We start from the raw sequence: 16,661 nt of genomic DNA, 5'->3' as shown, positions 1-16,661 counted from the left end.
GCTTTGAGAGCACAGAATATCGCTCTGAGTTCCAACAGATTGATATGACACCGACGGTCTGCCTGAGTCCATAGATCCTGAGTGCGGAGACCGTCCACATGAGCTCCCCATGCGTACGTTGACGAGTCGGTTGTGAGGACTTTCTGATGAGGAAGAGGATGGAACAGCAAACCTCTTGAAAGATTCAAAGAGAGCATCCACCAACGGAGAGACTTCCGCAATGAAGGAGTTATGGAAATCAGTCGAGAAGGTGGATCCATGGTTTGCTGCCATTGGGATGCCAGAGTCTATTGCGGAATACCAAGGTGAAGTCTGGCAAAAGGAATCACATGAACTGTAGAAGCCATGTGACCGAGCAGAACCATCATCTTTCGTGCTGGAACAGATGGAAGGTGGAAGACTTGTTGAGAAATCTGAAGAAGTGTGTCCTGACGTGGTTGTGGAAGGTAGGCTCTTAGATTGATAGTGTCCAAAGTTGCTCCTATGAACTGGAGAGACTGAGATGGAGTCAACTGAGATTTGGGAAAGTTTATGTGAAATCCCAAACTTTGTAGAAAAAGAATAGTCTGTTGGGTCGCTGCAATAACCCCTGAAAAAAAGGGAGCTTTGATGAGCCAGTCGTCGAGGTATGGAAATACTTGGAGACCCTGGTTGCGAAGAGCTGCAGCCACCACCACCAGACATTTTGTGAAAACTCTGGGAGAAGAAGCCAACCCGAAGAGGAGAATTCGGTACTGCAGATGAAGGCTTCCTACTTGAAATCTGAGGTACTTGCGAAATGCAGGATGAATAGGGATATGAGTATACGTCTCTTTGAGATCAAGGGAACACATCCAATCCCCGTGATCCATTAAGGAATATAAGGTTGGCAGAGTGAGCATTCGAAATTTCTCTTTGACTAGAAATTTGTTGAGAGCTCTGAGATCCAGGATCGGTCGCAAATCCCCCGTCTTTTTGGGAACTAGAAAATAACGGGAGTAGAATCCCAAGTTCCTTTGGGAAAGAGGAACTTCCTCCACAGCTCGTAGGAGAAGCAGAGCTCGAGCTTCTTGAAGAAGAAGGGGAAGATGCGACTGATTGGAAGGACACTCTCTTGGATGGCGATCTGGAGGCACCTGAAGTAACCGAAGAGAGTATCCCTCTCGTAGGATGGTAAGCACCCAGAGATCTGATGTAATGAGCTCCCACTGGTGATAAAATGTGGAAAGACGACCCCCTATAGGGAGGGGAGAATTTGGAAACAGAGAAATTGGAATGCTCATGTTGAGATTGTCAAAAAGACTGAGCAGGTTTGGTGGCAGCAGGAGTCTGAGACTTTTGTTGTCGCTGTTGTTGAGGAGGACGACGAGGAGGAGGTCTGGAAAAAGCAGGAGTCGTTTTCTGAGGATAACGACGTGGAGTCTGTTTGAAACCTCTAGTTGGTGCAGGTTTAGGTTTTGGTCGAATGAGGGAAGCAAAAGAGCGTTCATGTTCTGAAAGACGCTTGGTAGCTGCTTCAATAGAGTCATCAAATAATTTGTTTCCCTGACAAGGTAGATTTGCCAATCGATCTTGAAGATTGGGATCCATGTCAACAATACGCAACCATGCTAAGCGTCGCATGGCTACAGCAAAGGCAGATACTCGAAATGAGAGTTCAAATGCTTCATATGAGGCTTGTAACATGACGAGTCGTAATTGAGAAAGAGTCTTAAGGATGAGTTTAAATTCTGAAAGACGAGTGGTGGAGATATCCGGGTAAAAAGATGGTAAAATCTTCAGAAAATGGTTGAAGTAGGATGTAAAAATGTAGCTATAGTTAAGAACTCTATTTGCCATCATAGAGTTCTGGTATAAACGGCGACCAAACTTATCCATGGTACGACCTTCTCTACCTGGAGGAACTGAAGCGTAGATTTTAGAAGGATGTGCTTTCTTTAAAGAGGATTCTACTACCAGGGATTGATGAGATAGTTGAGACTTTTCATAACCTTTACATGGAACTACTCGATAACGGGATTCCAATTTAGATGGAATGGCAGTGATGGAATAAGGAGTCTCCATGTTACGAACAAAGGTTTGTTTCAGAACAGGAGTCATAGATAATCTGAGGGACTCTTTAGGTGGATGAGGAAGCTCCATATCTGCTAAATATTCAGGAGTATACTTAGAATCTGAATGAAGATCCAGTTTGAGAGCTTGTCCCATATCAAAAATAAATTTGGCAAAAGAAATGGATTTGGAATCAGACGCTTCCTCAGGAGACACACTGCGAGATTTAGGAAGAGCTGAGTATGAGGGAGAAGCCTCTCTGGAATATGGTGAGAGTGGTTCTGAGTCTAGACGTAGAGTCACAGAAGAAGCTGTACTGTGAGGTGGAGTAAGAGAATGCTTTCTCTTAAGGCTCCTGGATGGAGAAGTACCAGGTGTACGTGGTACCGAATGAGTCGAGGTCTGTGGTGAAATGTCTCGACAGGGTGGCTTCGACGGTGGCGTCTTCGGTCGAGAAGGACTTCGAGTCGATGGTGTCGAGATCCGTGCTTCGGCTTCGAAGAATGAGGCAGAGAAGTCTCGGTATCCAATGCCGAAGACTCCCTCCGAAGCTTGGAAGCAATAGGTCTCAAATGCTTCGACCAGTGCTTCGGAGGAGGTGAGTCTGGAGAAGAATCAGATGAAGAAATTTTCTTCGGTGTCCTGGATCGGCCTCGAGATACTGGAAGCTCTGGTTGGGTGACAGGCTGATCCGTCCGAGGCAAGGTCGAGGACAGGACCAATTGAGCCACTAAGGAGGAAATCTGAGTGCTCAGTATAGATTTCAACATGTCCTCCAGCATCGGCACCGAGACAGAAGGTTCTGACCTCGTAGGTGCAGCAGTACGCTCCGAAGAGGGCGACCTCGAAGGTGAGTATTCCCTTATCTTGGAGGTACGCTTGGAATATGGAAGTGTAGAGGACTCTGGTGGCTTCTTGGGTACGGTACCTGAAAGAGAACCCGGAGACTTACCCCCCATGAAAGACTTCACAGATGGCACCGTCTTCGAGGGAACCGAAGCAGGCAAGGTCGAGGCCTTCGAGACCGAAGCTCCAGCCGGAACTTGGGTTGAAGCTTTCGAGACCGTAGTTGTCGATGTCGTCGGAGTCGAAGCCTTCGAGACCGAGGCAGCCGCCGAGGTCGAAGTAGAATCCGAAGGTTGCTCCATGTCTCCGAAAAGTTGAAAAAATTGAGCGCACCGGCGTCGAAAAGCCCGTGGAGTGAGAGTGAAACAACGGTGACAATCTTCTGGGGAATGAGTTGGACCCAGGCACTGTAGACAGCGGCAGTGGGGATCGGTGACCGAAATCACACGATTACACTGACGACAACGTTTGAACCCGGTGAGAGGCCGGGACATAGAAAAAATAAAGTCCGTGTCGAACGGAAGGAGCAATTGGGCCTAGGCCCAAGGCTCACCGGCCGGACAAGAAATAAAAGAAACAATTGTTTTTTTGGTTTTTTTTTTAAGAAAAAACGAAAAAGAAAATAGGAGAGCACAGCGACCGAACTTTACTGAAAGAAAGAAACAGCCGTGGTGAAGAGAAGGCTAAATTGCTGCAGAGATGTAGAAAAACGTGTCTTCTTGTCTCCGCGGAATTAAACGAACTGAGGATCCTCTCAGGAGATATGCCCCCTAGTTCAGGCGGGAAGGCACGCGTGCATGCGCGGTGCAGTGCTCGAAAGATTGAGATCTTCAAGCAAATTTGCTTTCGAGGCTGTCCGCTGCGGGGCTCCGTTGGTGACGTCACCCATGTGTGGGAATATGCTGCCTGCTTGTCCTGGGATAAAGCAAGTTATTCTCCCAAAAATGCGCATGCAAATGAGGTTGTCGGAGAATAGCAAATGTTCGCTAAATTTGCATGTACCCATCGCTGGTGATAGCGATCGACATGTGCAGAATAAACGCACCCCTCCACCCCCAAAAAAAATTTGAAGATCGTCAGAGATACCGACTCCATCCAGCCATCAAGCAACGCCCCGGCAGCAGAAGAGATGCCAACTCTTTCCTGCTGCATTGCACAATCATCCGACACTGCTAACCCATCCTCACAACAGGAGAGATGCCCACTGCCTCACGCCACCATGCAGCGACACCCCCCTCTTTCCCCTCCTGGCAGTGGAAGAGATGCCCACTAGAGAATAGCATGGGGACAAATTTTTCCCCATCCCAGCGAGTTTTTCATGTCCCTGCCCCATTCCTGCAAGCTTAAGCCATAGGTGTTTGAGGCTTGTGTGGTTAAGTCTGAGCTTACAGGAATGGGGCTTGGGCTGGGGCAGGGACAGGGGCAATGACAAAACTTGCTGGGATGGAACAGTAAAATTGAATTCCTGCAGGGATGGGGAAAAATTTGTCCCCGTGTCAATCTCTGATTCCCACTCCCTTCCGCCACCAAGCAACGACACACCCCACCCTCGGCAGTGGGAGAGATGCCCACTCCCTCCCACCAGCAAGCAATGCCCCCCACGACACTCCCCTGGCAGCGGGAGAGATTCCCACTCCCTCCCACTGCCATGTAACCCCCTCCCTCGACACTCCTCCGTGCCTCCACGATCTCCTGCCCCTCCCCTTTACCTTGCTTACGATGGCTGGCTGGAGGGAGGCCTACTCCTTCTGGCCAGCAGACCTACCTCTTCAAAATGGTGGGCCTTCCCTTCCCTTGGGATGCACCAGGGAGGGGCCTAAGGCTCCGATTGGCCCAGGTTGTTTAAGGCCCCTCCTATTGGAGGGGCCTTAGGGGTCTGGGCCAATCAGAGCCTTAGGTCCATCTCCAGATGAACCAGGGAGGGCCTAAGGCTCTGATCAGCCCCTCATAGCCTCAGCACCCTGAGATTGTGGGTTCAAACCCTGCACTGTTCCTTGTGACCCTGGACAAGTCACTTAATCCTCCACTGTTCCAGGTACATTAGACAGATTGTGAACCCACTGGGACAAATAGGGAAAATACTTGAGTACCTGATTTGTAACCCGTTCTGAGCTCTTTCGGGAGGACGGACTAAATAAATAAATAAATAAATGTTACAGTACTATAACTTTGTGTTAGTGCCCTTTAACAATATTATGAGGAAAATAATGCATTTTATCGCTGTAATTCAGCTTGACAACGCCCCCATAAATTTGTACTGAGGCAATGGGAGTGAAGTAAATTGAGTTACTGAAGATCAAAAAGAGCCACAGTGCGATTTGAACCAGGCTTTCCTAGTTCTCAGCCCACCACTCTAACCCTTAAGTGAAAAAAAACAGAGAAGGGATTTCAGGTAAGATGGGCAGATAGACAATGGATGGAAGGTGGGATGGGTGTAGAGGGGGAATCATTGAACAGAGGAAGGAGAGGGGAAGGGGAAATAGGGAAAGGAAGAGAGGGAGATCAGGGCTGTTCAAAACAGTCAGGCCAAAGAGGCAGAGGGAGAGGATGCAGCCAACACAGAACTACTATATTTATCCTCCTGCTGCTATCAGTGTGTGACAAAGGAGGGACTTTAACCTCCAACCTCAGCCACTGATCCATTCAGTGTTCCACAGCAATTTGGGGGCCACAGCATTCTATTCTAGTACCAAGCAAAATAAGCAAGTTTTTTTCTTCACTTGCTTTTTTCCCTTCTCTTTTTTGATTTGGTATTACTGTCTAAATGTGTTTTCCCAATTATTACTATAACTGTTTTCTACCTGAAAAAAAAAAAAAAGTACATGCCAACAAAAGAACTGAACTAAGGAATCCAAAGTAATAAACCAAACCACAGTTCTGAGTATAGGTGGCAGACAGCCCATGGAGGGACTAGGTCAAGTGCAGCCCAGATCCAAGGAGAAAATAATGCTTATACTAGGACACAGGAGATAAACATGGAGGATGAAAAAACATATGTGAAATAACGAGCTTGTGTGGAAGAAGTACTCTGAGAAAGATGGAGCAAAACATAAAGAGAGGAAAGAAAGTACTGTAAATAGAGGTTAAGGACAAGAATACAGAATGAAAGATGGGAAAACTAGCAGAAGTGCAGAAAGGAAATGGGGAAAAATGATCTGGACAACAGATGCACAGAACAGAAGCTATGAACCATAGCACAAAATGACAGTGGGAAGATATTCATGATACAGGAGAAGTTAAGGAGGTCTATTTCAATGGGAAAAATGAGAGAAAATCTGCTTTAGGTGTGGGATCCACAGCAGGGCAGTGAGCCTACAATGACAGGCTGGCAAAGGCTATCAGCATCCTGTATTTGCTCAGTGCTGTTGCTTCCAGTCCAACCTGCTTGAGAAATATTAACAACAAAACTGGCCAGTCATTGAAATGTACTGCTTACTTACCCTTCAATAAGGCCTGATAGAACGCTGGCTCAATGGCACCCACAGCCATAAACTTTCCATCCAATGTTTTGTAGGTGTCATAAAATGGTGCTCCGCTATCCAGAATATTTTCTCCTCTAGGTCTGCTCCAAAGGCCAATTGTTTGTGCCTTCCACAAGAAAGAGCCCACATAAGCTGCACCTTCAACCTTAAAAACAAAAAGGCAAATGACCAGTTATAAAGAGCCCACAGTTTAGAAACATAAAAGATGACGGCAGATAAGGGCCATAGCCCATCAGGTCTGCCCACTCTACTGACCCACCCCCAAGTCTACTATCCTAGGGATCCCACTCCCGGTGACAGGTTCCCTTGGCTTAACCCTCTAAGGGATCCCACATGGGCATCCCATTTGTTCTTAAATTCTTGCACGCTGTTTGCCTTATCACCTGCACCAGGAGCTCGTTCCAAGGATCAACCAATCTCTCAGTGAAGAAATATTTCCTGGTGTCGCCATGAAATTTCCCGCCCCTGAGTTTGAGCAGATGCCCTCTTGTTTCACACATCCTGGATCAGACCAAAGCTCCATTGAGTCCAGTATCCTGCTCCCAGCAGTGGCCAATCCAGCTCACAAGTACCTGGCAGAATCCCAAGGAGCAGTAAGATTCCATGCACAGCGGTAGAACTTCCATGTCATTGACGCGCCTGACTGTCGTAGTTGTGCACCAGCATTTACACCAGGTTTTTGCAGTACATAGACAAAGCCGCGCAGACAATGGAGCACCAATAATTGCGTGCAGGACATCTGCAGGCTGGATTTAAACAGTATTTTAAAGTGCTCTGAGAGGGGTGGGGGGTGGGTTGGGAACCCCCCCACACACTTTACTTAGAACTGTTGGCGTTCCCATTGGGGGGGGTGTTGGGGGGAACACCCCATTATAGAGGGAACAGCCTTTTTCCCTGTTTTTTTAGGGGAAAAGTACAGTTTCCTCTGTAATGGGGGGTTCCCCTCCACTCACTCCCAATGGAAACGCCAACAGTTCTAAGTAAAGTGAAGTAGTTCCCCCCACACCCTCGGAGCGTTTTAAAATACTGTTTAAATCCAGCGCGCAGACGTCCTGCGCGCGATTGTGGGCGCTTCATTGTCTGCGCAGTTTTGACCCGTCACCAGTATTTGCAAATGTAAGTCCTTGCACCCAAAGTTGGGTATGGGAATCCTCATTAAATGCTGTCCTATAAAGTTTGCTTAGAGCTATGTGACCTTTAAAGAACTGGCATCTGACGTGGATCTTAACAGCATCTAACTCCGAGTGCCATTTACTGAATCCGGCTCAGTATGCATAAAACTAACCCATCTGGAGAAATTGCCCACACCCAAAGGATTTAAAGTATCAGATCAACAAAGAAAGGAAAACAAGTGAGAACACAGACAAAAAATAGCATTATTTTAGGATCAAAATCTGACACAGGATGACTAAGGAGAGAAAACGAGATTGATAATTGCGACACAAGATGGTTCACACACAACAGAGAAAATGGTAAAATAGATAACCTCTGTAACCTATAATTCAAAATGGCTATGATAATTGAGGATTAGAGAATGGCTAATGAAATGTCAGTTTCTAAAAAGAGCTCTAGAAGAGAACTATAGGTCAGTAAGCACGATATATAGCCAATGGTTAAAGCTATACTATAAAAACACTAAATTATTGATTACATAGGCAGACATGGCTTAATAGAAAGAAATGAGTCAGCATAAATTTAGCAAAGTCAAGTCTTGCCTTTACAATTTAGTAAATTTTTTTTGGGGGTGGGGGGAGATTTAGAAAAACAAGTGGATAACAGCTAGCTGCTTGATACAGTAAAACCTTGGTTTACGAACATAATTCGTTCCAGAAGCATGCTTGTAATCCAAAGCACTCGTACATCAAAGCGAATTTCCCCATAGGAAATAATGGAAACTCAGACGATTCGTTTCACAACCCAAAACCTTTAATACAAAATACTACACGTACTTGTATTGCAAGACCTCGCTCATTTAAAACAGTCACTACACTACAGCATCAGAGAGAGAAGAACTATTGGCTCAGTTGTGATGATGTGACGCATGTCAACTGTATGTACTCGTTTTGCAAGACTTTGCTTGTTTAGAACAGTCACTACACTCTTGAAGTGTCAGAGAGAGAAGAACCATCAGCTCAGTTGTGATGTGTGTATACTGTATGTACTTGTATTGCAAGACATTGCTTGTATATCAAGTTAAAATTGAATAAAATGTTTTGCTTGTCTTGCAAAACACTTGCAAACCAAGTTACTTGCAATCCAAGGTTTTACCGTATTTGGATTTTGAGAACATATCTGACAAAGTTCTTCATGAGAGACTCCTTACGAAATTAAAAGAGTTATGGGATAGGAGGTCATGCCTTTCTGTCAATTGCAAACTGGCTAAGACAGTAGAACTAAACAATTACCTACATCAAAAGGGATGTGCCCCAAAGGTCTGAAGTGGGATTTATGCATTTAACATATTTCTTGCCATTGTGGCTGCCTGAGGATTTTTTTTCCTGTGTTGCTCTCAAACTAGTTGGTTCCATCTATTTAGGCAATATCCACATTTGTTCACCTCCTTGGACCCCTGAAGAAAACGGTCTAGTCAAAACACAGACCGTGTTGGATCCATACCACCTCATACATATGTGGATTTTGCTCTTTGAATGTATTATTGCAACATTTGATTGACTCAATACATGACTGCACAAGAACAACTTTTCCGCAGTTCCTTTTTGCTTTTTGGCTTTACCATTTTACTGTGGAAATTTTGGGTTCTTTTTGGTTGCTTTTTTCATTTAACATATAGTCTAGTGAGAATGCTAAAGAAAGATTAAGATGCACAACTGAATTTTGATGAGAGATCTTTCAGCAGAAGACTCATGAGGGGTTTTGGTGGTATGCTCAGACAGAACGCATTGGACCTGGAAATATTGTACAGGAAGGAATGAAGCTTTTAGAAATAATGTACTATGTTATTTACTGACTGTTGTTCATTTGCCTATATGTTTTATTATATACACAGTCTGTATATTAGGTAGGGCTGCATGCTAATCATGATTAATGCATTACTTATTAATAATGATTAATAATAATTAATTGCATATAGCCCACTTTCTGCCTCTCCTTCTCCCCACCCCCTCCTGGACCCAATATAGCTTACTCTTTCCTCCCCACAGCACCCTGCATACCTTTCAAGACAGTCTTGGTTCTGCAACATTAGCCATACAGAAAGGCTGCCTTCCAGCCTGCACCAGGCATTTCCCTTCAATCTGGCGCGCCTCTTCTGAAGTAACTTCCTGATTTCAGAAGGGGTGAGCTAAGTTAGAGGGAAAGACCTGGTGCATGCCTCTGGTGCTGCAGGGCTGAAGACTTTCTTCAAAGGCAGGTGTGGTGTGCGTATGGGGGACAGTAAGCCCCAATCAGGTATGCTGGGGGAGGGAGAGAAGGAAATAAGAGAAATAGGGCAGGGACAAGAGGAAAAGGAAAGAAGGGGGAATAGGGAGAGATGCCCTGGGAGAAGAGAGAGAGAGAGAAAATGGGCCTGGGGTGGAGAGGGTAGAAGGAAGGAAGAAAAAGAGCGTTGGACCTGAGGGAAGGGGGAGAGAGAGAGTGTGTGAGTTAAACCTGGGGAGAGAAAGGCATATAGTGGGGGAGGGGGAGGGCACCCTGGGAGAACTGTGCCCCCTCCAAAGCTGCAGTACCTGATCAATGGCTGGTGGAGTAACTGAAGCCCCATCAGCCAAATAAATCTACTGTCTGAGTTACTCACTTTTGGGCAGCATAAGGAGGAAGGAGGTAAGTCAACAATGTGCCTCCAGCAATTGACACTTGCACTCCCCAAATATGCTCCGTTCATGTATGGCATTGGCAGCTAGAGGCACCTGGATGACTTCCTTACTCTTGAAGCAGCACAAGGAGGAAGGAGGCAGCTTGGACAGAGGATTTCTTCAACTGGCAGGGCTTCGGTATCCCTTCCAGCAAAGGTATGATACCTAATGTAGGGAGGAGGGAGAGGAAATGCATGTGTATATCCCCCTCCCCCCAAGGACTGCTGGTCATGCTCTGCCTTTAATCTCGAGATTAAAATTTTTAATTGCTCACAGCCCTACTATTAGAGGTAGTTTTATAATTCACTGTCCATAGCAACTAACAAAATTCACCATTTTATCATTACTTAAAAAAATGACATTCAAACAAGCCCATCTAGGATCATATAAAAAGTAAACATTACATATTATGAAAAAAAAAATATATTTTCTCCAATTCAATGCCATGTGTAATCCAAAATGAAAGATTAGGTTCTTCCCTTTGCTAATCTTCTTTCTTGTAAATCCTCACTTTATTCTGGGAACCCGCCCCATTGCTTTGCTGATTCGCCAATTGTCTGCCTTTCCAAGTACTAGTAAGCTGGATTTCTGTTTCCTAACCAGCCTTTACAAATGTGCTGAAGAAGGGGTTTGGCACTTGGTTTTGGGGGTCCCTAATTAGAGTGCCCAGCCCCACCTTCCTTCTAACAGGGCAAGCTATATTTCCTTCTAGCACTGCTTCTTGTCATTCTGGTTTATATTTACTGTCCTGGTCCAATTACCGTATTTTTCGTTCCATAAGACATAGCTGACCATAAGACGCACCTTAGATTTAGAGGAAAACAAGAAAAAAAACATTCTGAAACAAATTCTCCCTGCCAGGCTCTGCATCCTGTCCCCCCTCCCTGGCTCTGTACCCTGCCCCCCCTCTGGTGGTCTAATGGTAGGTCGGGGCAGGGCACAGAGCAGGCAGGCCTAGTGACAGGCAGGCAGGCCCCACACACCCCAGTAACTTAAATCATCCCCCCATGCCCCCAGTACCTTAAATCATCTCCCCATACCCCCATGTACCTTAAATCATCCCCCATACCCCCACGTGCCCCAGTACCTTAAATCATCCACCATGTACCTTAAATCATCCCCATACCCCCACATGCCCCCAGTACCTTAAATCATCTCCCACACCCCCACTTGCCCCCAGTATCTTAAATTATCCCCCAATACCACATGCCCCCCAGTACCACAAATCATCCCCCACGTACTCCCCAGTACCTTTTCTAATCATCCCCCCTCGGTACCTTTTTTAATTCCTCCCATCTTTCCCAGCCAGCGGCGCACAGGCCAGAAGCGCAGAGATCAGGAGCAAGTCTTTTGCACTCCTGCCTGGGCCCGCACTGATCTCTGAATGGCTGCAGTCAGTTCTCACGAGTATCGAAAGTCCCACAAGAGCTGACTGTAGTCATTCGGAGATTGGCGCAGGCCCAGGCAGGAGTGCAGAGGGTTTTGCTCTTGATCTCTGAGCTTCTGGCCAGGAAATTCGCTAGACCACCAGGTATGACGGCAGTGAGCAAGCGGGCTGGCATGTGGGATTAAAGTTGCAGCAGTGGTGGGGTTTTTTAAAAAAATATGAGGCGGAAGGGCTTAAACTATACAGCGGCGGCAGCAGCGGGCTTAAATCTGTATCTTCGTTTCATAAGACGCACTTACATTTCCACCCCCTTTTTGGGGGTGGAAAAAGTACGTCTTATGGAGCGAAAAATACGGTATGTTTAAATTATTGCTGTTTTGCATTTCTTGATATGAGCAGATTAGACTTGTCAGGGAGTGTCCCCGTACTCTACAGATGTTCCTGGGTGCTTTACGACTAACTGATCCTGAGATGAAAAGGGTGGAGTTTAAGTCTCTGGAATATGAGGCTTCCTACAAAGTCCCTGCTGGGTAGACGGAATTAACCCACTAGTCCCAGAATAAAGTGGGATTGTACAAGAAGGAATCAATAGAATTAGCAACTATGTCTCAACTTCAAAAGATGATCCTTCATAAAATTAAGCATTTTAGTAGTGCTTTTAAACAGCTGGTCAAGCTCAATCATTTCAAATCGTTGGTCCCCCTTTCTTTTCTTTTTTAGTGATAAAGACCGTTGTGCTTCAAAACATCTTAGGAAAAAACCTATTACTTAAAATCCAATCACTATCTGAAAATCACCTTGTGGAGGAAAAAAAACTTGTTATTGAAAAATCCAATCTTTTAAAATATATTTTATGTAAATAAACTGTTGTCATACCTAGCACCAATGCAATCTATGCAAGCTAAAATTCTTACAACTCTTGCTATTTAAATCACACTTAACATTTAGTAGGCATGCTCAGTTATAACAAAAGACAGAGCCATTTATCTTCTGGAGCACTGTAATCCCAACTTGGGTCCAACTTTCATTTTCACTGCTTCAGAGGACTGCCATAGCCACAGCTTCTGGCAATATTCATAGCTGAAAATTTGCAGTATGACTGATTTGTTGTACAAGAGGATGCTGAATGAATACGAAGGAGGCTAGTTACAAGACTATGGTAGAATATTGCATTTTATCACTGTTTAGTTTACTGTGAGTCAGTTACCTGTAGTAACTCAGTACTTACTGCAGGTTAGTAAATCCCACAGTATATAGCATAACCTGAAATAAACCTTGCACTGTTCTATTCTGCTCCCTGGAAACATGAGGCTGCTAATATGTGGCCTGATGCTCATGGGAAGCCTTTCTAAAGAGGCCAGTGCATTTTTTGTACAAACTTCCTCCACCTCCCCGCCACTCCCAGCAGAGACCCCTTCACTCCCAAAGACGCATCTTAATGTGTCTTCTCCCACCGAGTGGTTGCAGTCCAAGCTTCCCTACCACCTCCTCTTACCAGACTCCTCTGGACCATTAGTCTCTCCCAAACATACCCCCCACCCAGGAATTACAATAGATTATAACCTAACAATAGAATCCCAAATCAATCATTTGGTATAAAGCTGTTTCTAGACCCTGAGAAAATTGAGAAGAATCCATAAATATATTCAACAAGATAAGTTTCAATCCCTGATTTTGCACAAACTAGACAAATATCCTCTATCTGGGCATTTCCAAATAGCTATGGAAAAGACTGAAGACCTTAAAGAATGCAACAGTTTGTTTAACCTTTTCCTATCGTGTGTCCCGGATGACGGGACATTCCAAAAATGTCGTTGCCATCATGGATAAACAGTCTGTACGGACTAATAAAGAGCCAGGAACACAAAATATTTGAATTTACAGACTTATGACTTATTTACATTATGTTTACAATAGCAGTAAATGATAACGGTGAATAATACAAAACTTTGCTAAAATAATTACGATTGGAACCAGCATAACGTAAAATTTATTACGACAGGAAAAGGTTAATCTTTTCTCTTACAAAAATATAATCCCTTTTTTTGTTCTACTGTATTGGCTCCCCTTATAAACCAGCGTTCTCCACAAACTTTCCTGCCCAATATCATTTATGGCACAGTGCTGAAGTCTATGCTTAGAATTATCTGTAGGCAAGCAGTCAACTGATGGACCTAACATGCAATTCTATGGTTTTATCCTTTACAAATCCTAGAAGCATTTTATCTGTGAAACTGTTTTCCTCTTTATCAAACTGCTACTGCTTGGTCTACTCTACCTAGTGAGCAGTGGCGTACCTAGGGTATGTGGCACCCGGGGCCCATCATTTTTTGACACCCCCACCCCCCCATGTAAAAAAATATTTTTTGTAATAACCATGAAACTGAATAAATGGTCATAATAGAAACAGGCAGTGAAAATTTCATTTTATTGAACCTCATATATGTAACCATTATTCCAAACATACCATAACATAACATAAATTATGTCTGAATTGTCATGACATCAGAAGTACATATGGAGTAGTTGCAGGTGATGCTTGGGACAGTTCTGATTGTGTTAGTTCGGTTTTATGTGTTTTTTGAATAGAAGGGTTTTTATTTCTTTTTGAAGATTTTGTAGTCTGTGGTCGAGGTCAACAGGTTGTAGAGTTGGGGGTCGAGTGTTGCAGCTCAAATGACTAGGAGGTTGTCGAACTGTTTTTTTCTTTTGACGTTTTTGGTTGGAGGGTGTGTGCATGGTGCGTGAGTTCTCCTATGTCTGGTTGAGGTGGATTGAATTATTTAGCTGAAGAAATTAGTTACCCCCCCATTCCACACACATTAATTCTCTTCCATTTTTGTTCCCATTATAAAAAACACTGATAAGTTCTCAGAAAAAAAATACATTAAAATAAGAAGTGAAAACAAAGGCCCCTACAGATGAGAACATAACATAAGAATAGCCTAACTGGGTCAGACCAATGGTCCATCATGCCCAGTAACCCATTCTCATGGAAGCCAATCCAGGTCACTAGTACCTGGTCAAAACCCAAAGAGTAGCAACATTCCATGCTACCGATCCAGGGCAAGCAGATGTTTCACCCATGTCTTAATAACAGACTATGGACTTTTCCTCCAGGAATTTGTCCAAACCTTTCTTAAAACCAGCTACGCTATCTGCTTTTACCATAAATTCTGGCCACTTCATTTTTAAGCTGAGATCTTTCCTTCCAAACAGAGACTTTGCTAGATGTCAAATACAGCACAAGGTAACTTCACACGGACTTAGCTGTGCAGGAAATGTGAATCTCCTCATACACCCACCATATAGTGCAAAAATGTGTAAAGGTCTGGTTTTTTCTTTCGATCACTACATAGACTAATGCCACACAAGCAGCGCTGTTACAAACATATTCTGAAGGTCAGTGCTAAGGTTAACAAAGTTTCCTTCCTTGGACCAGAAGGAGATACTGACAAACCACTGGAAGAGATCCCAAAACAACTACCTAGGAACAACACCCAAAGACCCACTCAGTGTGTGAACCAGTTGAGTGGAGTGGACTAACTGGGGGGTGGAAATGGGCCCGGAGTTTGCTCAGCAGAATTTCCCAGAACACCTCTTCCTCTCAACACATTGACACGCTGCCACCACCACCACCACTAGGAACACCTCACCGGGTAGGCCAGCAATGCTGTAAACTTTATAAAACACATTATTATATTTTCTTATAAAGCACATATTTTAACTGAACTCTCTGACATCCTCAGCCTTTCCATTCACAAAAATAGAAGGAAGAAAGGTTCCCATTTCCTGCTGTCTCATGTCCCCGGCCTATACAATATTTTTCTTCTGCAGACCCTTCAAAAATCTGACCAAATCCTCGTTTCACTTGCATTATAAAGTACTGAGGATGCCATCTCTCCCCAATCCCAGGTCCTAAAGTCTAAGACAGTAGTGCAAACTAGTGCTGCCAGATTCAGGAATAAAAATTTCGATTCGATTCAGCCTATTAAATTGGTTTATCGATTCGATTTTCCTGCCCAATTGGGTGTTTTTTTTAAACATCCTGGTGGGTTTATTTTATAGCTTTTTCACCCCCCTTTGGCTTCTCCTAACCACACTGGCGCTGTGGTGTAAATAAAATAAAGAAACAAAAAGGACTTTTCCTCTCTCTGTTAAATCCTAGCTCACGTTTGCGGTCTAACACCAGCTCTGGCAGGATACACATTTCAAATCTAACATATTGTAATCACAAAACAAAAAATAAAATTAGTTTTTCTACCTTTTGTTGTCTGGTTATTTTTCAAATCTTATTGGTCCAAGGCTCTGGTTGTCTTCTGATAACTTGCTTGCCAGGGTCTCCTTCTTTCTTCTTTCTCCGTGCTAACCATCCATCTGCCATCTCTGTCCTCCCCTTCTGTTTCCCTTCCCTCCCCCAGATGTCTGGCATCTTTCCTTTTTTTTTGTCTCCCTCCACAGATCCACCTTTTCTTAACTACCCTTTCATCCAGCAGCTCTCCCTCCTTCCCCACCACCCCAGGGTCCACCATCTCTCCCTTTCTTTTCCCAACTACCCTCCTAACCAGTATCTCTATCCCACCCCCCCTCTACACCATCCCTTGTGTCCAACTTCTCTCCCTTTCTGTTCCTTCCCTCCCTAAAACCCATGTCCATCATCTCTCTCTCTCTCCTCTATTTTCAGACCCATTATTTCTTCCCACCTAAAGTCCGGCATATGCACGTCTCTTTGAACCCCTCCCCCTTCCCTCCGTGTACTTCTAAACCAGGGCCCCCCCTCCCCTGAAGGCCTGTCCCCCCCTTAAAGGTCTGCATCCCACTCCTGAAGGCCTGTACCTCCTTGAAGGCCTGCCCCCCCTGAAGGCCTGTCCCCACCTTGAAGGCCTGCACCCCCCCTGAAGGCCTGCCCCCCCTTGAAGGCCTGAACCCCCCCTTGAAGGCCTGAACCCCCCCCGAAGGCCTGCACCCCCCCGAAGGCCTACACCACCCTCGAAGGCCTGTCCCCCCCTTGAAGACCTGCCTACCTGTTCCCCCTGAAGGCCTGCCCCCCCTTGAAGGCCTGCACCTCCCCCGAAGGCCTGCACCCCCCCCCGAAGGCCTGTC

The 16,661-nt window shown here is 44.9% G+C and overlaps 1 protein-coding gene across 5 annotated transcripts in view; it reads right to left on the bottom strand.

Moving 5' to 3' along the window:
• The window catches only part of AMACR (alpha-methylacyl-CoA racemase), a 59,407-nt gene that overhangs the window by 12,669 nt on the left and 30,077 nt on the right, over positions 1 to 16,661 (bottom strand). For all 5 annotated transcript variants that reach the window (XM_033933144.1, XM_033933155.1, XM_033933170.1 and 2 more), the window contains exon 5: positions 6,318 to 6,504. In XM_033933144.1, the coding sequence (XP_033789035.1) occupies positions 6,318 to 6,504 (187 nt within the window). The remainder of the gene's footprint in view (positions 1 to 6,317; positions 6,505 to 16,661) is intronic.

The sequence above is a fragment of the Geotrypetes seraphini genome, chromosome 1 (genome assembly GCF_902459505.1).
Source record: "Geotrypetes seraphini chromosome 1, aGeoSer1.1, whole genome shotgun sequence".
Classification (NCBI taxonomy): Eukaryota; Metazoa; Chordata; class Amphibia; order Gymnophiona; family Dermophiidae; genus Geotrypetes; species Geotrypetes seraphini.
The sequence above is the reverse complement of the archived record's forward strand: the minus strand, read 5'-3'. Positions and strand labels throughout refer to the sequence as shown.